The sequence below is a fragment of the Pipistrellus hanaki genome, assembly GCF_964339955.1.
Source record: "Pipistrellus hanaki genome assembly, chromosome: 1".
Taxonomy (NCBI): Eukaryota; Metazoa; Chordata; class Mammalia; order Chiroptera; family Vespertilionidae; genus Pipistrellus; species Pipistrellus hanaki.
In genome coordinates, this window is record NC_140503.1 from 72,643,914 (window position 1) to 72,666,618 (window position 22,705).

The 22,705-nt window shown below is 45.4% G+C and overlaps 1 protein-coding gene across 3 annotated transcripts; it reads left to right on the forward strand.

Annotated features, from left to right (window-relative positions):
- Positions 1-1,767: 1,767 nt before the first annotated feature.
- Positions 1,768-22,391, forward strand: LOC311611424 (bcl-2-like protein 2). 3 transcript variants are annotated; one of them, XM_084863653.1, is made up of 9 exons: positions 1,778-1,889; positions 2,188-2,277; positions 2,743-3,182; positions 18,285-18,399; positions 19,051-19,118; positions 19,446-19,552; positions 20,995-21,082; positions 21,167-21,318; positions 22,201-22,391. In XM_084863653.1, the coding sequence occupies exons 3-9, from the start codon at positions 2,751-2,753 to the stop codon at positions 22,238-22,240; spliced, it is 1,002 nt and encodes a 333-aa protein (XP_084719779.1). In that variant the 5' UTR covers positions 1,778-1,889; positions 2,188-2,277; positions 2,743-2,750; the 3' UTR covers positions 22,241-22,391. The 3 variants fall into 3 exon arrangements, with proteins under 3 accessions (XP_084719778.1, XP_084719779.1, XP_084719777.1); XM_084863651.1 differs by lacking the exons at positions 1,778-1,889; positions 2,188-2,277; positions 2,743-3,182 and adding an exon at positions 17,589-17,954; XM_084863652.1 differs by lacking the exons at positions 18,285-18,399; positions 19,051-19,118; positions 19,446-19,552; ... (1 more) ...; positions 21,167-21,318; positions 22,201-22,391 and adding an exon at positions 3,844-6,780 and having other exon boundaries at positions 1,768-1,889.
- The last annotated feature ends 314 nt before the right edge of the window (positions 22,392-22,705 follow it).

A 22,705-nucleotide genomic window follows, 5' to 3' on the forward strand; every position in this document is an offset into this window, starting at 1 on the left:
TAAATGTGTTGAAGACAAATATTTTTGGATCCTGAGACTTAAAAATGTTTTATTTCAAACAAATGTCATAGAAGAAATCAGGATGGCAAACGAAGGACTAGATTAAGTTATTCTCAGAAGAAGGAAACGACGTGGCTGCTAGCAGCTGGAAAGATCAGCCCAAGAGCAAAGAAAAAGTGAGAGTGTTGAAAGGATCCTATATAATAAAAGGCTAACATGCAAATCAATCAAACAGCGAAAATGAACTGGTCACTATGACGCCCACTGACCACCAGGGGGCAGATGCTGAGCACAGAAGGTGCTCCCCGGTAGTCAGTGCGCTCCCACAGGGGGAGCACCGCTCAGCTGGTGGTGGCTGGAGCCTCCTGCCTTTGCAGCAATTTGACATCCCCCCAAAGGGCTCCCCTACTGCAAGAGGGCATTGGCTGGGCTGAGGGCCACCCCCTCCCCCCAATTCATGAATTTCATGCACTGGCCTCTAGTGGTCATAAAGGAGTGGAAAAGGCTATGTGTTCAGAATGCAGGAGAGAACTGAGTTTGGGCTTGTTAACGGCATGGTAACACACTGATGGCCTGAAGTGAAGAGTGCCCGTGAAGCAATACGGTGTTATGACAAGCTTTGGAGACAGAATTAGGTTGAATCCCAGCTTCTCAGTATGTGGCTTTGAGCAACTTAACCTCTCCGATGGATGAGGATAAAACAGAATAAGGATTGGTGTGGGGATAAAATATCATGCATGTAAAGAAAGCACTTAGCACCTAAAAAGTTCTCAACATGTGTTAGTTGTTACTATGATTGTTACAGAGAACACCTTGTTTGTCCAGTGACCATAGGGGCAGATGGTAATACCAAGGCTTGGACTGAAGATAGAAGCAAGGGAACTGGCAGGAAAGGAGAACTGGGTTTCCTCTTTATGGCATTTGGATGGAGATCTCTCCAAATAGAGCTGAAGGAAGTGCCAGCTGCAAAAGCGGCTGGGCCCGTCAGAATGCCCGAGAATGCCCTAATGTGGATCAGCTGTGGTCAAACAGCTTCACAGCTGTGAACTGCCCTGTATAAATGCTCTGCCATATATAATAATAGACATACATACGCGTGCATGTATATGTAATCTGAGAGAATAAACATTAACTTTGGCAACTTCCAGGAGGGGAGGAGGAACTGTGAGAGGGGAAGAGGGAAATTGAGAACCTGTATATATTTTTTTTCTCTATACCTCTATGACTTTTTCATAATGAAAACGAGTTTGTATGTTCCGTAAGAAGGAAAAGATAACCAATATGCTTACAAAAAGAAAGAAGATGAAAAGTTACCTGCAGAAATTACTTGCGATCCAAGTCCTGGCTAGGGAGCCACAAAGCCACAGCCTACAGCAGAGCACTGGGTTAAAAGTCCCGAAGAAAAGAGGAAGTGAGATGTTTGGTGTCCATGTTGTGTGTGCCAGTTCCACAGAGCGAGGCATCTAGCAGGCAGTTCCCACCGGTACGGGAACTGCTGCTTTTCCGGGCCAGAGAAGTTCAACAAGTACAGGGAACATCAGAGATCGTCCGTAAATGCTGAATTCGCTCCGAGGCCTGCTGACGCCCAGACAGCTTCTCCGGGCAGCCTCCGGAGTCAGGAGCCCAGCCCAGCCCTCAGTGCCCTCTCGGCCAGCCCTTCTGGGCCACCAGCAGCCCTCTCTCTGCCCGAATTGTGGCCCTTCCCAAGCCAGCGTCCCAGCCCCGCCCCTCTCTCTGGACGCATCTCTGGGCCCCATCATCACCAGGCGCCGGGCCCTCCCTCCCCCCTTCTCCTCCCTCCTTCCTTCCCTCCCTTCCTCCCACTCTCCCTCCCTCCCAGCTCCTGCACCAGGAAACGGCCTGGATCCCGGCAGCCAGCGGCCTGACCCGTGAGATCCCTACCCTGGCAGGCAGGGGGGATTGGAGACAGCTGAGGGTTGGGGTGAGGGAGGAGCTGGGTCTTCGGGCTGCACTGGGGGGAGACCGGAGTAGAGATGGTGTCAGCTGGAAGCCCTTGGCCCTGGGTTTCCCGGGAGGACAGTCATTAAACATGGATTCGGCCACACAGCTGGCAGAGCGTTGGAGGCGGGGGCCTGGTCCTGGGAGCTGCAGTCCCAGCCTTTCTGAGCCCAGACCCTAACCCCAGGCCTTCCCCATCTAGCTCTGATATGCTCCTCCCCTTCCCAGGGCTCCACGCAGGCCGGGAGGATGAAAGGCCCCAGCTGGGGGCTCCTTGCCACCAGTGCTGGGTCCTAAGAAAGCTGCCATCCAGGCTGGGTGAGTGTGCCCTTCCTTCTCTGCCCCTGGCAACCCTGTGGCTCCCCCACCCTCCCCTCCCGCCCCTGTCTCCTCCCCCATCTTGTGCCTCTGCCAGCATCTTCACATCTTACCTCTGGGGAGGTGCTAAGCCTCTTCTGTAGCCCAAAGCTGTGTGCCACAGAGAGGGGTTTGTAGGGTGTCATGGAACTGGTGTTGTCTTATTGTGGGTAAAATCTAAAGTAGTTTTAAATTACCTTATTTACATTTAATTCGGGATATGACGAATTTAATGGTCAGCCCCTCACGCCCTGGCCCGTCATTAGGATTTAATCTCCTTGTTGTCGCCTCTCCCTGCCTAGTGGTCTCTGAACATCCCCTCCCACCTTCCTTCCTGTCTCATTGGGTCGGCCAAACCTGAAATGCCCCATTCTGTGTCTCTGACCCTATATATTCATGCCAGCCTTTCACCCTTGACCTTTACAGCTGCCCGGATGGCGACCCCAGCCTCGGCCCCAGACACACGGGCTCTGGTGGCAGACTTCGTAGGCTACAAGCTGAGGCAGAAGGGTTATGTCTGTGGAGCGGGTCCCGGAGAGGGCCCGGCAGCTGACCCGCTGCACCAAGCCATGCGGGCAGCTGGAGACGAGTTCGAGACTCGTTTCCGTCGCACCTTCTCTGACCTGGCGGCTCAGCTGCATGTGACCCCGGGCTCAGCCCAGCAACGCTTCACCCAGGTCTCTGACGAACTCTTCCAAGGGGGCCCCAACTGGGGTCGCCTTGTGGCCTTCTTTGTCTTCGGAGCTGCTCTGTGTGCTGAGAGTGTCAACAAGGAGATGGAGCCACTTGTGGGACAAGTACAGGAGTGGATGGTGGCCTACCTGGAGACGCGGCTGGCCGACTGGATCCACAGTAGTGGGGGCTGGGTAAGAAGCTTCTCAGTTGCTGCTCTACACATCCCTCTGCAAAGCTGGTCGCCAGGAGGGGCGTGGGGGGGTGGGGTGGGGAAGGGTGGGGTGCTCTTGCCGGAGGCTGGGAGGCTGTGCTGGGAATGAATGAGGCATGGGGGCTGAGACTCCTTATTTGGGTGGAATCAGATGCCCTCGCTATGGGCATGGCTCTAGATGTTGCCCTCCGGGGCTGCCATGCAGTCATCACTGGATGGGCACATGGTCTAAAGTAGAGGACAGAACCCACAGTCCCCATGGGAGTGCCAGCAGACAAATGGCATTCAGACGTCATTTTACACTTGAGTCCACTGGCATGGGGGCAGGACTCAGGGAGGGTGGTGGTCAGGCAAGACTAGTCAAAGGATGCCAGTTCTGAGTAGAATTTCTTATTTTATTTTATGTTTTTAGCAGAATTTTTGTCCAAGGAACAGTTGGGATTCACCTGAGGCAGGGAAGGCAGATAAGCCAGGGGCTCACGGGGGTGAGAGGGGATGCCGCCAGTTAGCTTTGGCCAGAGCGGGGCTGGGCGTGGGGTAGTGCTTGCAGTGAATGAACTGGAACTCTCCCTCTCCTCTTGCCTCTTTCCTCTCCTGATATCCCTTTCTCCTTTCTCTCCTGCTTCCCTTCTCTCCCACAGGCGGAGTTCACAGCTCTGTACGGGGACGGGGCCCTGGAGGAGGCGCGACGCCTGCGGGAGGGGAACTGGGCCTCAGTGAGAACAGTGCTGACGGGGGCCGTGGCGCTGGGGGCCTTGGTAACTGTAGGAGCATTTTTTGCCAGCAAGTGAGGAAGTCCAGGGCCAAGTGGGCTAGGTGTGGCGGGGGACAGGAAAGCAGGAACTGAACAGAGAATGCCCTTAAAAGAAGTGGGGTGAATGGATGGGCATGGAACTAGGATGGGAAGGGGCAGGATAGTGTGTGAGGGAACTGAGTGTGCCAGGCAGGCAGTTGGAATAGTGAACTGGAGACCTTGGAGAATGTATCTGGAAAGTCAGGGGGCCAGAGTCATTCCAGGGGGAGGGGAGAAGGGAGGGATCATGCCTACAGGTGTGGGCCCAGGAAACCAGCTGGAGCTCAGTTTGCAGCCCTGAGGAAGGCGAACTTGCATAAGGGGCTGGCATCTCCATTGGATGAGTGGGATTTGGGGGAAACACAGAGGGCACATCCCTTTGAATGGAAGCTCAGATTCTCAGGTGATAGAGAGAGGTGGCTGCGACAGGGGGCTGCTTGGACATGCGTGTGCATGTGCATGCGTGCTCATGTGCATGCTGGGCTGCTTGTCTGATCTGGCAGTAGTGGGACTAAGGAGAAAACATTCCCTCTTGCAGTGGCAAGAGCAGGGGCAGTTCTCTGCCTCACTCTCAGTCCCCCCCTCCCTCCTTCCCGTGTCCCATTGCCTCAAGGCTGAGGGAGAAACACTGTATGCAGTTGAGGGCTTCGGGCACTTCTCTGCAGAAAGTCGTGAGCAGGGCTCTGGAGAGAAGTGCAGTTCTACAGCTGGCCTTGTTCCTCCACGGTCCCCCTTCCTTGTGCGTCATGCACTTGCTGCTGCCTCCTGGGCTCTGACAGAAAGGCAGGGCTGCGGAGCCTGCAGTGGGAAGAGGCGTTGGTAGCTGGACCTGCCCGCTGCCTTCCTCTCCCACTGGGGTACACTGGTGCCTAACGTGTTCCCGATCTCTGGGACCTTATGTTCCCAAACGTAAACTCTAAATTGGGGCTCTAATTAATTTTCCTTCTGAGTGGAGACGTACATGCTGATCTGGAATACAGTCTGGGTCCTGCACGATGTCTCAGTGAGACTGTTAATGCCTTGAGAGGAACATTCCAGCTCTGAAACCCGTGGGTGTGAGGGTGATGTGTACTCGTGCCTGGCCTGTTCCGTGTGGTGGGCTCTGATGCTGCTTTGTCAAGGGCCAGGTGTTTGGGTTCTAGAGTACTTCCCGTGATCTGGAAGCATATGTATTTTCTTTGAAGCCACGCTACTTGCATGGGTGTTACTTGTCTGTACCTCAGAGTCTGCGAATGTTAACTTTAGCGCTCACAGCCCTCTAGAACAGATTCAGATGATAGCTTTTTCTTTTGAGAAAGATGATTTCACTCCAAATGCATGCCCTGAGCCAGACCTCACTGCTGCACTTTCTAAGGTGCTAAAATTGCTGCTCTCCGATGCTGACTTCTCCACACTCAGTGCTCTAGAACCCTGCCCTTGACCCTGAGCACTGATCAGCTTAGCTAGACCATGGTTAACTCTTCTTGGAGATTTTTCACTTGGTCCCAGAAGGTGGCAACATAGTTGTACTCACTAAAATGTGGGACCAAAATTGGCCTCAGGTGGTGAGCCCAAACTTTTACGCTTGAGCGAGGGCTGCACTTTTCAATGGTGTTCATGGGGGAGGTGGTAGGCTGCATGTGCCACTGGCCTGGCCTGAGTATGCTGATGCTAGGAACTCAGAGCTGCTCTGTGGCAGGCCATTGGGGTGGGGGTGGGGGTGTCTCTGACTTGCTCAGGACTAACTAGGCCAGTAGTTTTCAAACTGCTTGGCAGAGCCCCAGCATTTCCTAGGGGTTGCCTCAGGAGTCCTTGGGGAAAGTGAAGGTGAAAGGGGAGGGCAGAGGGTGGCACTCTGAGCAGGCTGGACTACTTGCCCTCAAACAGAACAGCTCTCCTTGTAGTTGTCTTACATGTCGGGGTTCAGGGTAAGATTTTATTTGCATTAAGGGGTTTGCTGCTGAAAAAGTTAGAAAACCACTGACTAGACCATCAGCTCCAAATTGGAGCTTGTGCTCCCCCAGATTTGGGGCAGACTTATCACCCTACCCTCTACTCCAGGGTGCCTTTCCATGTTAGCTCTTCTGGGGGCCTTTAGCAAACAGGGGCAGTGGGGACCATGGTTACTGAGATGCCCTACTCTGAGGCCTTCACACCTGGGTGGAAGGAGGGGCTGTATTCTGAAAGTGAAAGGGGGTTGGTATGGATTCCTAGAAGCATAGCTTGGGTGGGACCACAGTGAGCTGTTTTGAACTATCTGGCCCTTCTTGAGGGGCAATGGAAACCCCAGAGAATCTTCTGTCAGGGAAAAGTAGAGACTCTTCTAGAGCCATATAGTTCCTTGGGATTAGTTCTTGGCCAGGAAGCCTGAGTATGGCTCCTAGTTTTTAAACCCATTCCTTTTTTTTTTTTTTTAATAAGGGACATAAATCTAATTGCTATTTTTCAGAGATTAAATGGGTGGAGAGGGTGTTTCCTTTTCTCCAGAGCTCAAAGGGGCAAATAGGGATTTGCTTAGGCCAAGGAAAGAGCAGAAGTAGAGCAACTGGGTCCTGTGATTATTTAGCCCACTCCCCACTTGTTCTAGGGCATACACTATTTTACTTTTTTAAATCACAAAATGGCGGGAGAAAGATTTGGTTAGTTTAGAAGAAAAGAGAAAGCTCTATAAATATAAATATATATTCCTGTATTTTTATTTAATAATTTATAAATACCAAGTTCGTTTGACTTTTATTTTTGTGTAATATGTAATGGTCGTATTAAAGAAATAAATAATAAATAAAGCCCAGAAGTTTAATGAGAAGGACTGATCAGGGTTTGTGACTTCTACACTGTGTAGCCTGGGGTCCGGATGTTTCTTTCTTTTTATAATTTTTTTTAATTGTCTAAAGTTTTACATATGTTTCCTTTCCCCCAATTGACTTCTTCCCCCACCACCCCAGGACATTTCTTGATCCAATCATCTCGTCATGCTCTTTGTTAAAGGCAAACATTGGAATATTAGAGATTTTGGAAAGCGTTGAGATAGGAAATCAGAGTTGTTCCCCTATCTTGCCACTTCGGTCAAATGCCTAAAGCTAAGAACTCCATCTGTGCCAGCCCAAGCCTTCAGAGGTGGTGTGTATGTGGTACTTTGGGACGGCACAAAGAAAGCCTACCAAAGATCTTTGTATGATGGCAGTCAGGTCCCCAGTTGTGTTCAAACTCTAATCAGAAGCGTGTGATGATGAGCATTTCTTCCCAATATACCCTGTTGCCTACTTTATTTAGACTTAAAAAGAGTCTGGCAAAAATGAAGTTCCTGCTTCCTTTCCTGGTCCCTTGAGACATTTGGTTTCAGACATTTTCATGCAAACTGCTAAGCTGGATGGAAACTACAGGAATTAGCCCATTCTCTGTACTTCTAGTCGAGGACCACATCAAAATCATGTCTGACAGAAATAGTGATCCTAATTTTAAATTACAAGCAGAATTTTCTAGTCTTTCTAGAATCCAATGCAATAAAATATTTGGGTTTATGTGTTAAAATTGTAGAAGGAAGTATATTGCTTAGAGGCAGGGTTGCATTTCCATTCTCTGTAAATAAAAAATATACAGGTAGGACATCTTAAAATTTGAGAGTGGCTTGGTGAACATGGTACTAGGGGAAAGGGGAATTGGATGCTCTTAATAGTTAATACCTTCAGGTTATGATAGCTAGAGCATTTATCTCCACTGCAGTGTTTTTGGTTTAATAATTGATTAACTTATACTTGCCAAAAAGCAACATCTTACTAGAATACTCAAAAGACAAAACATGGCCCAGGCTGGTTTGGCTCAGTGGATAGAGCATCGGCCTGTGGACTGAAGGGTCCTGGGTTCGATTCTGGTCAAAGGGACTCATTTTAGACTAAATGGACAGGTGGATTGTTTACCTTTCAGTTTTCTATAAATGTTATTTCTCCAAATGGCACTTTTGGTTAAAGTTAAGCAACATTTAGTTACAATTTTAGCAAATTGTTGGATTGTAGATATTCTGTGTTTTTACTTAAGACAAGATCCTTTGAAAACTTTAAAAGCTGCCTTAAATGTGGATATAGGTGAAATATAAATAAATTACAGTATTTTAACAATCAACCAGAAAACAATATAATGAAATGTTATATAGTCTTCATTCAGTCATTCATGTAGCAAAATATTCAAACATCTTTTGTGTGTTAAGCATAGTTCTAGGCACTGACGTAGAGAAGTGAACAAACAAGCACAGATTTCTGCCATCATGTTACTTACATTCTAGTAAGAGAAACAAATAACAGATAAATAAATTTCACAATATTCATGAATGTAACATTTAATGTTAGGTGACAAATGCTATGAAGAGCCTAGCCAGTTTGGCTAAATGGCTAGAGCATCAGCCTGCAGACTGAAGGGTCCCAGGTTTGATTCTGGTCAAGGGCACACCCTGGGGTTGTGGGCTCCATCCCCAGTGTGGGGCATGCAGGAAGCAGCCGATCAATGATTCTCTCTCATCATTGAAGTTTCTCTCTCTCCCTTTTCCTTCCTCTTGGAAATAAATAAAAATATATGTTTTAAAATGCTATGAAGAAAAATAATTCAAAATAAAAAAATAATGGAAGGTACAGATTTCAAATTTAAATAGAGTGGTTAGGAAAGGCTTCATTTCTAAGGTGACAAGTAAAGTCATTAAAAATGAAACTGGAGCCCTAGCTGCTTTGGTTTAGTGAATAGAGTGTCAGCCTGCGGACTGAAATGTCCCGGGTTTGATTCTGGTCAAGGGCACATGCCTGGCCCAATCCACAGTAGGGGATGCAGGAGGCAGCCGATCAATGATTTTTATCATTGATGTTTCTATCTCCATCTCCCTCTCCTTTCTTCTCTGAAATCAATAAAAATACATATTAAAAATGAAACTGGAAAAATATTGATATGGAAAGATGTTTCTGTATCTTATTGGATAAAAAAGAAAATAGATTTGAAAATACTATATACACCCTAGCTGGAGTGGCTCAGTGGTTGAGTGTCAACCTAAGAACCAGAAGGTCAGGGTTCGATTCCCAATCAGGGCATATGCCCGGATTGTGGGTTCTATCCCCAGTTGGGGGCGTGCAGGAGGCAGCCAGTCAGTGATTCTCTCATCATTGATGCTTCTCTCTCTCCCCCCTCTTCTTCTTTCCTCTCTGAAATCAATAAAAAAATATATTTTTTAAAAAGAAAAATAATATACCCATATTTTTTGGCATATAAGATGACCCCCTAATTTTACAGTTAAAACATAGGTTTAGGCCTATATTCGCTGTATAAGACTACCCCCCACTTCAAAGAAAAGACTTACTTTGCCATCAAGATCTGCAGGTAATTTTTGTGCAATTTTGGTCTTTTGCCCCCGATTTTCGGTTGACTTTTTTTCATTTCAAAAGTCGTCTTATACGCCGGAAAATACTATACAGTATGTTCCCCAAAATAAATAAATGTGTGCACACATGCCTCTATGTGTATTTTTGTGTTGAAAATTTCAGGAAGGGTATATACCAAAATATCAGTAGTGATTATCTCTGGGTGGTGGATTTTATGGGTGATTTTGTTTTATTCTTTTTGTTACCAGTATTTTCTGATGTTTTTTTAAAAAAATGTTTTTATTGCCCAGCTGGGAATCTCAGTGGTTGTGCATCAACCTATGAATCAGGAGGTCATGGTTCAATTCCTGGTTAGGGCACTTGCCTGGGTTGGTTGCAGGCTTAATCCCCAGAGGGGGTCATGCAGGAGGTAGCTAATCAATGATTCTCTCTTGTCATTGATGTTTCTATCTCTCTTTCCCTCTCTGAAATCAATATAAATATATTTTAGCTGAAACTGGTAGAGCTTAGGTCTGCGGACTGAAGGGTCCCGGGTTCGATTCCAGTCAAGGGCATGTACCTTGGTTGTGGGCACATCCCCGGTAGGGGGTGTGCAAGAAGCAACTGGTCGATGTTTCTCTCTCATCGACGTTTCTAACTCTATCTCCCTTCCTCTCTGTAAAAATCAATAAAATATATTTTAAAAAATAAATAAAAATATATTTAAAAATATGTTTTTTTATTGATTTTGTTTATTTATTTTTATTGAATTTAGAGCAAGAGGACAGGAAGGGGAGAGAGAGATAGAAACATTGATTCATCAACATATATTGGCTGCCTCCTGCATGCCCCTACTGGGGATCGAGAGTCTACAACCCAGGCATGTGCCCTGACTGGGACCGCTTGGTGCATGCCTCGACCCTCAACCACAGCAACACAGAGCCGGGCTATTTTCTGATATTTTAATAAGGAATACATAATTCTGGTACAGTGTTTTAAAATAAGATTTTTAGATACAAAATTTTTAAAAAGTTAACCAAACAGAATGGAAATTAAGCAGCCAAACAGAGGTTCCTTCTCATTTAAATGGCCACCCCACTTATATACAAGGGCAGACCTAGGGATCCAAGTAGGTAGGGCCAGACTTTGACTAGAAAGAATTGGAGCCTGGCCCCGCAGGTGTGGCTCAGTGGTTGAGTGTCAACCTATGAACCAGGAGACCATGCTTTGATTCCGGGCCAGGGCACATGCTCAGGTTTCGGATTCCATCCCAGTAGGGGGTGTGCAGGAGGCCGCTGATCAATGATTCTCTCTAATCACTGATATTTCTCCCTCTCCCTTCCTCTCTAAAATCAATGCATACATACCTACATACATACATACATATTTTTTTATTTTTACTTTTATTTTATAAAAGAAAGAGCCCTAGCTGGTTTGTCTCAGTGGATAGAGCATCCACCCTTTAGTCTTAAAGGGTCCTGGATTCTAGTCAAAGGCATGTACCTCAGTTGCAGGCTCAATCCCTGGCCCTGGCCGGGAGGCAACCAATCAATGTGTTTCTCTCACATTGATGTTTTTCTCTCTTTGTCTCCATCCCTCCCACTTTCTCTAAAATTCAATGCAAAAATATCCTCCAGTGAGGATTAATAACAAAAAATATCTTTTAAAAAATTGAGAGTCTGCTTCAAAATAGAGTAAAACAATCAAGCTCTAAGGTTCTAGATTAACACTGTCCAATATAAATAGAATACAAGCCACAGAGGTAGTTTTACATTTTCCAGTAGCCTCACTGAAAATGAGCCAGAGTGACTCAGGATGTTAGAGCACTGTCCTGTGCACTGAAAGGTTTCAAGTTCAATTTCTGCTCACGGCACATACCTAGGTTGTGGGTTCGATTCCTAATTGGAGCGCATTCAGGAAAGCAACAGATTGATGTTCCTTTCTCATATCAATGTTTCTCTCTTTTCCTCCCCCTCTCTCTAAAATCAATAAGTATGTCCTCAGGTGAGGATTCAAAGAACAAACAAAAAAATAGGTAAAACTAATTTTAATAATATTTTATTTAACCCAGTATATAAAAACTTACCATTTCAACCTAAAATTAATATTAAACAATAAAGATATAGTCTCTTTTTCATACTAAGTCGTTGAAATTGGATATATATTTGACACTTCCAGCACATTTTATTTTAGACTGCTCATTGTTTCACGGTCTCAATACCCATGTGTGACTAATAGTAGTTCTAGATTATAGAGAATTATTGTAGCTGGTAAAAAGCAGAGCTCTGGCCAGGTAGCTCAGTTGGTTAGAGCAGTGGTCTGTAAACTGTGGCTCATGAGTTACATGCGGCTCTCGAGCCGTGTTTTGCCGCTCTGTTGACTAATGAGTTTGCTGACCACTGGGTTAGAGCATTATCCCAAGGTTGTGGGTTTAATCCCCCATAGGGCACATACAAGAATTAACCAATTAATGCATATACAAATGGAACAACAAATAGACGATTCTTTCTCTAAAATCAATCAATAAATAAAATTAAGCAAAAAGAATTTTTTTTTTCTCAAAGCAAGAGTCAAAAATGGACATTGAATTACCAAGTATTTATGTTTAGTATTTATGTTTAGTAAGAAAACTTTTCCCTTCCGGACAAAACTTGTTTTACTGATTTAATTCTCCTTTTCGCAATTGCACTGACCATTCACTTCTATTAACATATTTTTCCTTCTTCTCGGGCACATCACTGAGTTTCAGTTTTCCCAAAATTCTACAGCTCTCTATTGATATTGGGTCGGCAGCTAAGTAATTGCGGATTTTTTAAAGAAAATCAAAGACAATTTTTTCATGGAACTAAATAACTTTATTCTGTAATGTATTGCCCATTTTGATCAATGACCTTTTGCCATCTTTCAGGCAGCATCATAATCCCACGTTCAAAAAACTTCTGTTTTTTATTAGCAAAAAACTGAATCAGGTACGATTTGACATCATCATCATTATTGAAATTTTTACCATTCAAGGAGTTTTGTAAAGATCGAAACAAAAAGTAATCAGATGGTGCAAGGTCAGGACTATATGGTGGATGTGGCAAAACATCCCAACCAAGCTCCATTAATTTTTGCCGAGTGACCAAAGATGTGTGTGGCCTTGCATTGTCATGATGGAATACAACACCTTTTCGATTTGTCAATTCGGGCCGCTTTTCTTCAACTGCATTGTTTAATTTCGTTAGTTGTTCAATGTAGACATCAGAATTGATCGTTCGGTTGGGTGGTAAGAGTTCAAAGTAGACAATTCCTTTGTAATCCCACCAAACTGATAACAAAACCTTCTTTTGATGAATATCAGCTTTTGATGTTGTTTGAGTTGATTCACCTGGCCTGCTCCACGATCTTTTCCGCTTGATATTGTTGTAAACAACCCATTTTTCATTGCCAGTTATCAGTCGTTTTAAAAATGGATCATTTTCATTACGTTTCTTTAGCAAATCGCAGCTGCTAATGCGTTGCGTTAACTGTGATTCTTTCAGTTCGTGAGGAACCCATGTATCGAGTTTTTGAACATAGCCAAGTTGTTTTAAGTGATTTTCAATGCATGTATGTGATACATGAAGCTTCTCTGCAATCTCACGTGTTGTACTGTGACAGTCCGAATTGATTATTGCTTTGATTAGGGCGTCATCAACTTCAATTGGACGACCAGAGCGTCTTTCATCTTTGAGTGAAAAATCACCAGAACGAAATTTGGCAAACCAATTTTGACACTGCCGTTCTTTTAAGGCTTCGTCACCATAAACAGCACATAACTTTTTATGAGCTTGCGATGCGTTTTTCCCTTTGCGGAAATAAAAAAGCAAAATATGACGAAAATGTTCCTTTTGATTTTCCATTTTTCAACAAACGCCAAACAAAAACTACAAAACAGATCAAAAAACTTTTTTTACTGATTAACAGCTGAATAGCCAACTATCAAATACAAAATGTGTTTTACATTTGTACTACGTCTGCAAACCTAAAAATTCAACTGAAGCCATATATGTGTGAAACCCGCAATTACTTAGTTGCCGACCCAATAGGTTATTACTGAAGGAAAATTATATGCATAATGGGTGAATCTCATATCATTAAATGATTTTTAAAAATCATTCTCAAAAAATAAAATAAAATAATCATTCTCAGAGTCATCATTTTGATGTTCTTTAAAGATCAATAACAGGCAAGAAATTAAATCATATTTTACAGAAGATGATTCACTTAGTTATCACTTATTGAGCACATAGGAATAAGCAATGGGTAAATATAAATAAGATGGAACCCATGCCTTCTAACAGGGAAGTATCTTTATAAGACACCATGCAAATATCCTTTTTTTAATGTGTTTAAAAAAGTAATCATGCTTATTAGAGTAAGTTTGGAAGTTGGCGATTTTACAAATTTTAAATAAAAATAATATATGATATTGTGGGAAAATTATAGAACATAGAAGATTATAAAGAAGAAGATCAATCATAATCCTACTTCCCAGAAAGAACCACTATTAATGTTTTGGCAATTGCTTTCCCATCTTTTATCTATGCTTATATTTTATGATCACACTTATACGTAATGTATACTACAATTCTGATTATTATTTAGCAAGCATTTTTCTTTATTAAACTATTTTGAAGGCATAATGACTATTAAAAATTACATCTATGTTTGTACAATAATTTTCCTAAAAATGCCCAATTGCACGTTAAAATTGTTTACATTTTTTTCATTTTGATGGATATTTTAATTCTCCAATGTTTTTCCAGTATTTAGATTATTTCTTTGTTTATAAAATGTTTCTATTGATTTTAGAAAGAGAGGAAGGCAGAGGGAGAAAGAGAAACATCAATGATGGGAGAATCATTGATCCGCTGCCCCCTGCACATCCCTTACTGGGGATCCAGCCTGCAACCTGGGTATGTGCCCTGACCAAGAATCAAACCATGCCCTCCTAGTTCACACCCACCAGGCTGGATTATTTCTTTAGAATAGATAATAAGAAATACAATCACATATTTTGTATTTAAAAAATATTTTTATTGACTTTGCACAGAGAAGAAGGAAGAGAGATAGAAACATCGCTGAGAGAGAAACATCGATCAGCTGCCTCCTGCACACCCCCTACTGGGGGTGTGCCCACAACCAAAATACATGCCCTTGACCGGAATCGAACCTGGGACCCTCGAGTCCGCAGGCTGATGCTTTATCCTCTAAGCCAAACCGGTCAAGGCTACAATTACATTTTAAAAGCTTTTGGTACATTTAGCCAAAGATAAGCCTACACTGGTTCTTGTTCCTTTTTACCCCCAATACCTAATTTTTTGTTTTTGTTTTTTATTTATTTTATTTACTTTTAAAAAAATATTTTTATTGATTTTTTTACAGAGAGGAAGGGAGATAGCCAGAAACATTGATGAGAAACAGATCAGCTGCCTCCTGCACACCCCCTACTGGGGATATGTCCATAACCAAGGTACATGCCCTTGACTAGAATTGAATCCGGGACCCTTCAGTCCACAGGCTGATAATCTATCCACTGAGCCAAACCAGTTTAGGCTGTTTTTATTTTTTAAAATAAGATATACATAGTTTTAATCATTCTTTACATACAAATTTGCATTCTACTTTTTTAGACTAACCAAAATTTTTGTATGTTATTACATACTACTATGTGTAAACCTTTTATTTTTATTTATTTATTTTTGCTAATTCTCACCTCAGGACATTTTTCTATTGATTTTTAGAGAAGTAGGAGGTAGAGGGAGAAACAGAAACATCAATGTGAGAGAGACACATTGATTAGTTGCCTTCTGTACCCACCTTGACCAGGGCTGGGGAAACTGCAACCAAGGTGCATGCCCTTGACTTGAATCGAACCCCGGACCCTTCAGGCTGAGAGCCGACGCTCTGTATACTGGGGATCGAACTGAGCCAAATCAGCTAGGGTTGTGTAGACCTTTTAATAGGTACATAATAATCTTTGGATATATTATAGTTTGCCTAAATACTTGTCTATTGTTGGAACTTAGTTTTTTTCCAGTTTCAGCATCATACATAATGTAATCTTTGTGTTTTAAAACAAACCTTACAGTAATTTTGATGGATCTGAACTTTGCAAACTAACTTTTAATTCCCTGCTCACTTCTAATTAGTTTCATGACTTGGGCAAGTTACTTTACTTATTCCTCATCTGTAAAAAAGATTACAGTTTTGGAAATACTTCCTAGGATGGTCATGAGACTGAAATGAGATAATATAGTAAAGAGGCTAAGATTGTGACTGCTACAAAACCAAGTGCTCAACAAAATTAGGAATGAAGGCATTTAAAAATAATCCTATTTCTCTAAATTGGTTTGTTTAGATTAAACACCCAAATCTTCATTGGATTAAGTATAGAATAAAAGGTTTTTCTTCCAGTGAACTCACATTTAAGAGCTTGTTTTCGTGCTGAACTTAGTTCTCCCGAACCAGTGAAGCTGATGAAGAAATTTTCAAACAACTGTGACTGTGACTCTGCTCCAAGTTCCCCTGATTCTGAGGTAAGATTTTGTGAGGAAAAAGTGAGTGATGGGGGGAGAGTGGGGTATACTGAGAAGCTTTTGACTTTTGTTTTTGCAAACAGGGATGCCCTCTAGTCCAAATCCTCCAGGTCCTATTGGGGTTGTTGAACTATTTGGTTAGGCTCATGTTAAACTGGCTTTCAAACCATGGCTTGGTCTGGCTACAAACATCCCTCTTGCTGATTTAGTACCTCTGTTCTTTCATTTAAAAAAAAATGCATAGGGTCACTATTGAAATATGACAACCCTGCCTTCCAGGACTAGGTCTCACTGGTATCTAATAGTGCAACAGTGTGGTGGGATCCTACCCGGAGAAATTCCTCTGGGGTCTGAAGGAGGGTTTGGGGGCTGGGAAAGCACTGAAGATGAAGGGTGGTACACAGACCCTCAGTCGACGCATCCTTTGCCAACAAACATTATTGGACACTTAGCTCTGTCTAGGTATATACAATATATTGCCCCACAGTGGAGGTGCAAATATAACTAGGATCCAGACTCTTATCTCCAAGTTCTCAGGACCTAGTTAGGAAACGCAACACAAAATAATTCAGGCCACAGTGAAGTAGCCCCCTCCCCTGCCCCCCATGGGAGAGGAGGGGAGGCTAGTGGAAGGCTTCTCAGAAGAGGTTTGCGGCGTTCTTGTTGAAGAGGAGCTGCACGTAGGGGCACCAACGGGTGCAGGTACACGCATTGGAACGGAAATAACATTTGTGTAGTTGTCTAGTCCTGAGGTCTGTAAGCCACGTGAGTAGTTTGGGGGCTATCTGGACAGCAAGAGGGGGGAGCACACTCAGTCTGGGAGTGGTGCTGATTGGAGGGGCGACCCTGGAAGTCGAGAGGCCCATTAAGGGGATAGAGCAAAAAAGTCCAAGAGAGATAAGGAGCAGGCGAAACTGGGACATGCGCAGAGGTCTCGGAAAATACGTCCGTGCACCCACCACCCTCACCAAAACGAGAGGACTCGGGCCTTGGAGCTCCGGAACAAGGATTCCTCCCTGCTTTCCTGTTGGGCAGACCTGGTGGATGGTAGTACCAGTAACTTGAATGGGGAAAAAGCAAGCTCCTTCTTGGGAACCTCCATTTCAAGCAATATTCCCATCTACGGGTGCTTTTCTGGTTAGGAGACCAGTTTCCAGAAACCGCCGCAATGTGTCCGGCTTATACCTTCCAACAGTTGACAACCAGTAGTGTCAAATGGTGGCCACTTTAAGACTAGTCAGTCATGTGACCTGGGTTTTCCCTTGCGGGAAGCCCGGCGTGCCATTTGAGGGCAAGGGCCATCTATCAAAACGGACGTCAGCCCTTCGCGAGCCAATCGACTTCTGAGACTGAGCCACCGGGTCTAGGCAATCGGAAGATTGGTCCTTTCCACTTGTCTAGCCAGCGGCCAATCACGGGGCGTCTTATACCCCTTACACCCGCCCATAAACGGAAGAAGCAGGAAAGGCGTCACAGCGTGGCGGTATTGTTACCTAAGGACTTGAGAGGAGGTGGGACGCGCGTTGATTGACTGGCCGGTTTCACCTACCGGGATTTGAGAATTTGGAGCCATCTCCCGCCTCGGAGGTGGGGTCTTATTTGATTGCCAAGTAACATTACCCAATGGAGTCTTAGCCCGTAATGACGGGCAGGCTGCTTGACTAATGAGTCGTCGGCGTGGCCCGCACAGCTCTCCAATCGCTGGGCGGCGGGCCCCAGTCTGAGCGGCGATGGCGGCGGCGGCGGCGGCGGCAGCGGCAGCGGGGGCTGCGGGCGGTCGGGGCTCCGGGCCGGGGCGGCGGCGCCATCTTGTGCCCGGGGCCGGTGGGGAGGCCGGGGAGGGGGCCCCGGGGGGCGCAGGGGACTACGGGAACGGCCTGGAGTCTGAGGAACTGGAGTCTGAGGAGCTGCTGCTGGAGCCCGAGCCAGAGCCCGAGCCTGAAGAGGAGCCGCCCCGGCCCCGTGCCCCACCGGGCGCCCCAGGCCCTGGGCCTGGCTCGGGAGTCCCCGGCAGCCAGGAGGAGGAGGAGGAGCCGGGACTGGTCGAGGGGGACCCGGGGGACGGCGCCATTGAAGACCCGGTGAGGGAAGGAGGCGAGCGAGCTGGCGGCGGACCGGCCGTGTCACGGGAGGCCCTGGGCCGGGCGGGGGGTGCGGTGGGCGGGGAGTAACGTGGCTGGGGCCGGGCCCGGAGCCTCGGCCGCCCCGAGAGGCCGGGCCGGCGGATTGGGGCGTCACGGGCGCCCGGTGGCGGTGTGCAGGAGGCTGCCAGCATTTCTTGTCGTAATGACCCTCGCGTGGGGTGAGGGAAATGGCCGAGCGCGGCCGGGGCCGCGTGCGGAGCGAGAGCGGGCAGAGCCCCGCGGCGGTTCCTCCTCAGCTCCTCTCCATACCTCCCCCGCTCGTTGCAGGAGCTGGAAGCGATTAAAGCTCGAGTCAGGGAGATGGAGGAGGAAGCCGAGAAGCTAAAAGAACTGCAGAACGAGGTGGAGAAGCAGATGAACATGAGTCCACCTCCAGGCAATGGTGAGTGAGCGGCGCTTGCACGCGGGGCCGGGCCCCGGGTTGGAAGGGTTTTGCGGGATCAGATTGGCCTGGACTTTGGAACAGCTTGTCATCAATTACTGACCAGGTGCCGGCGGCCACAGTCCGTTGTGGATTCCTTTGACCTTTGTGAAGCAAGCTGTTTTGGTGAGGGTGGTGGGTGCCTCCCTTTGTCCCCGTTACAGATATATTTCTCTTTGTTCTTAGTCTATCTCTGCCCTGTGTGGAGATTGCCAGCTGGCATTTGACCTTCAAGCTTAATAATTCTTCCTTAAACTGGGGACTCCTTAGTTAGGATTCCTGAGATAAACCTCTCAGCTGCAGGGGCTTCCCCTTTACTCATCATTTCAACCAAACCTATTCATTAAGGACTTGATTTGGGAACGGAGGGGATTTCTGTACTGTTTTTCTTTTCTTTTTTTGTTTTTAAGATTGTATTATCCTATTTCTTCACTTGGCTAATATTTAGTGAGAACCTACTGTGTGCTACTAGGCACTATTTTAGGCAATGGGTATAGCAAAGAACAGACCAAAAGCTTAGTGTTCACTAGGGATGGAGGTGGTGCATATATTAGTCAAGTAAAAAAACAATAATTTTTTTTCCTGATTTTTTTTTTTCCCCCCCGTCCAAAGCTGGCCCAGTGATCATGTCTATTGAGGAGAAGATGGAGGCTGATGCCCGTTCCATCTATGTTGGCAATGTATGTACTAAGGCCCAGATTGGGGTTGGTGGGAGGTTTTGTTTTGGGGAATATTTAATAGAAGCCTTGAAAGGAACATCTCTAGGATAGGTGGTAGATTTGGGGGCTGAGGGAGTGTTGGGAGTTGGTAAAAAGTAATAGCAATCAACACAGCCTCTGAGGTTGGAAAGAAAAGAGATTAGTTCCTTGGAGAACCAGATTTGATATACCTTCCTCTGGATGGTTAACATATACCTCACAGGCTAAGCAGTGTATCTATTGAGATGGGAATTTATCCAGTACCTTTGAAATGTAACCCCTTCCATATATATACATATCTCCTCACAGGTGGACTATGGTGCAACAGCAGAAGAGCTGGAAGCACACTTTCATGGCTGTGGTTCAGTCAACCGTGTTACCATACTCTGTGACAAATTTAGTGGCCATCCCAAGGGGTAAGTGTGGAAGTATATTGGGGTCATTTTAGTCACAATTTAAAAATAGGTTATTTTAGCCTTAGCTGGTTTGGTCCAGTGGTTAAGAGTGTTGGCCTTCGGACTGAAGGGTCCTGGGTTTAATTCTGGTCAAGAGCACATACCTCGGTTATAGCCTCTACCCTGGTCTGGGTGCTTGTAGGAGGCAACCAATCAATGTGATTATCTCACATCGATATTTCTCTCTCTCCCTCTCTTCCACTCTAAAAACCAATGGGAAAAAACCCTCAGGTGAGGATTTAAATAAATAGATAAAAATAAGATTATTTTATATTGGGGATTAGATTAACTTGCCGTTCAAACAAGTGTCTTTTTAAAAATTTTTTATTGATTTCAGGTAGGTAGGGAGAGAGAGGGATAATACCATCAATGATGAGAGAGAATCATTGATAGGCTGCCTCCTGCACACTCCCTACTGGCAGTGGAGGCTGCAATAGGGCATGTGCCCTTGACCAGAATTGAACCCGGGACCCTTCAGTCCGAAGGCTGACGCTCTGTCCACTGAGTCAAACCACTAGGGCTTACGGCTTTAATGTTGATGTACAGGGGCGGGTAAAGTAGGTTCACAGTGGCAGATATGGAAGAATATGTAATAAATTTGCTTACTCACAACTGTAAACCTACTTTTGCCCAAATCTGCATTTCAGAGGGTGCACATAAATGCTTTGAGGGGCCAGACAAAATAAAGGTGAAGGCTAAGTATGAATGGGATCATGAACTAGAAGGGGAAGGGCAGCTTCTGCTTGGCCTTACTAGGTTCTGTCATATGGAAATTGAGGCCCTATATACCCTGTTTTACAATTTTCTAAGAGTAGCTGGACATTTTGATTAAAATTTCTCATTAAAAAGCGTCGGCTTGGGGACTGAAAGGTCCCGGGTTCGATTCCGGTCAAGGGCATGTACCTTGGTTGCAGGCATATCCCCAGTAGGGGTGTGCAAGAGGCGGCTGATCGATGATTCTCTCATCGATGTTTCTAACTCTCTCTCTCCCTTCCTCTCTGTACAAAATCAATAAAATATATATTTTTAAAAAAATTCTCATTAAAAAAATGTGGCTAGCCCTGGCTTGTTCGGCTTAGTGGATAGAGCGTCAGCCTGTGGACTAGGAGAGGTGTCCCAGGTTCGATTCCAGTCAAGGGCGTGTACCTTGGTTGCGGGCACATCCCCAACCAAGTGAGAAGTGTGCAGGAGGCAGCTGACTCACTATCCCTCTCCCTCTCTGAAGGCGCAATAAAATATACATTTTTTTAAAAATGTGGCCAGCTGGCTGGTATGACTATTTTTTTGACCAATAATTTAAAGGGTGAACACATTATGCCCAAATAAAGCATGCCTGCAAGTTGAATATTACCTATGAGCTACTATTTGCATTCTCAGATAGCTAACGTCTCACTTTTTTGCAGGTTTGCATATATAGAGTTCTCAGACAAAGAGTCAGTGAGGACTTCCCTGGCCTTAGATGAATCCCTATTTAGAGGAAGACAAATCAAGGTAAGCCCCATGCTCACTGCTATTTTGGTTCTATGTAAACGCTCTAGGTTGACTAAAGCTCTACATTGTACACCCTTCACTCAGGTAATCCCCAAACGAACCAACAGACCAGGCATCAGCACAACAGACCGGGGCTTCCCACGAGCCCGATACCGTGCCCGGACCACCAACTACAACAGTTCCCGCGCTCGATTCTACAGTGGTTTTAACAGCAGGCCCCGGGGTCGTGTCTACAGGTCAGGATAGATGGGCTGCTCCTCTCCCCCACGTCCCATGAACCTTTATGCTTCTCTCCTGATCTGAGGAACCTTCCCTTACCCTCCCCTTGGTCTCCAGGGACTTGGTCTCCTGCCTGTGCAGGGTGAGGAAGGTAGTTGCAGGCCATGCCAGGCGGCCAGTCTCATCATTTTCTGGAGCAGGAATTGGTCATAAGGGCTGAATTTCTCCACTCTGTTCTGAGACAGGCTTCTTCCCCCAGCATGATTTTTCTTGAGAGTTGGTGGCCGAATGGGTTTACACAGACGGTCTGGAAGAACAGGGCCTCAGAGCAGCAAAAATACAGCTTGGACATTTTTGCTTTTCTTAGTTAGGGAGGTGTTGACGTTTGAAGGTTCCTTGGAAGAGTACCAGAGGCTAGTTGATCCTCCTCAGCCAACCATGTGGGAGGATATTGAGATATTTGCTCTTTAACTGAGCCAGTCTTTTGCAGTGCCTATGTTGCTTTGCTTTATTTCTCTTCACTCAAATAGGTAAGTTAGGTATATAGACCTGGGCTTTTCATAATATTTACCTATCTGCTCCAGGAGTTAGATTCTGTTGGTGAGGGCCTAAAGTACACCTGTGGAGAATCCAGAAAACTACATACAATGAGTCCCTTTCCTTGCTCCTTTGTCTCAGATGCACTTCTCTATTGCCACTGTTTGGAGAATAATTTTGTTAATTCCCCCTCCCATTTGCCAGCTGTGTCACTGTTTCTGAGCTAGCGGGATTAGTTTTAGTATACTTGGAAATTTTCTTTGCCCCCCCTTCCCTTAACTGGGGTGAGGGCCCATGGGGAGGGGCTTGTTCTGAACTGTCTAGTGATTGTGTTAACACCAAACTCTCCTTCTTTCTTCCAGGGGCCGGGCTAGAGCGACTTCATGGTATTCCCCTTACTAAAAAAAGTGTGTATTAGGAGGAGAGAGAGGAAAAAAGAGGAAAGAAGGAAAAAAAAAAGAATTAAAAAAAAAAAAGAAAACAGAAGATGACCTTGATGGAAAAAAAAATATTTAAAAAAAAAAAAAAAGATATACTGTGGAAGGGGGGAGAATCCCATAACTAACTGCTGAGGAGGGACCTGCTTTGGGGAGTAGGGGAAGGCCCAGGGTGTGGGGCAGGAGGCTGCTTATTCACTCTGGGGATTCGCCATGGACTCGACTCAACTGTGCAAGCTGCTCCCACTGTTTCCCTGTCCCACTTCACCCCTTTGGGGGCTGCTCAAGGGTAGGTGGGCATGGATGGTAGGAGGGATTTTTTTTTTTAAACCCAGGGCTCTGGAAGGACACCAAACTGTTCTGCTTGTTACCTTCCCTCCATCTTCCTCACTTTCACAGTACCCTCCTGCCTGCTCCTGTCCTGCCAGGT

Bases quoted from the DNA above. Each gene is read 5' to 3' on its own strand.
- LOC311611424 (XM_084863653.1), top strand. From the start codon at position 2,751: ATGGCGACCCCAGCCTCGGCCCCAGACACACGGGCTCTGGTGGCAGAC. The intron at 3,183-18,284 runs GTAAGAAGCTTC...CGCTCGTTGCAG, and splicing joins TCCACAGTAGTGGGGGCTGG to GAGCTGGAAGCGATTAAAGC. The intron at 21,319-22,200 runs GTCAGGATAGAT...TCTTTCTTCCAG, and splicing joins CCCCGGGGTCGTGTCTACAG to GGGCCGGGCTAGAGCGACTT.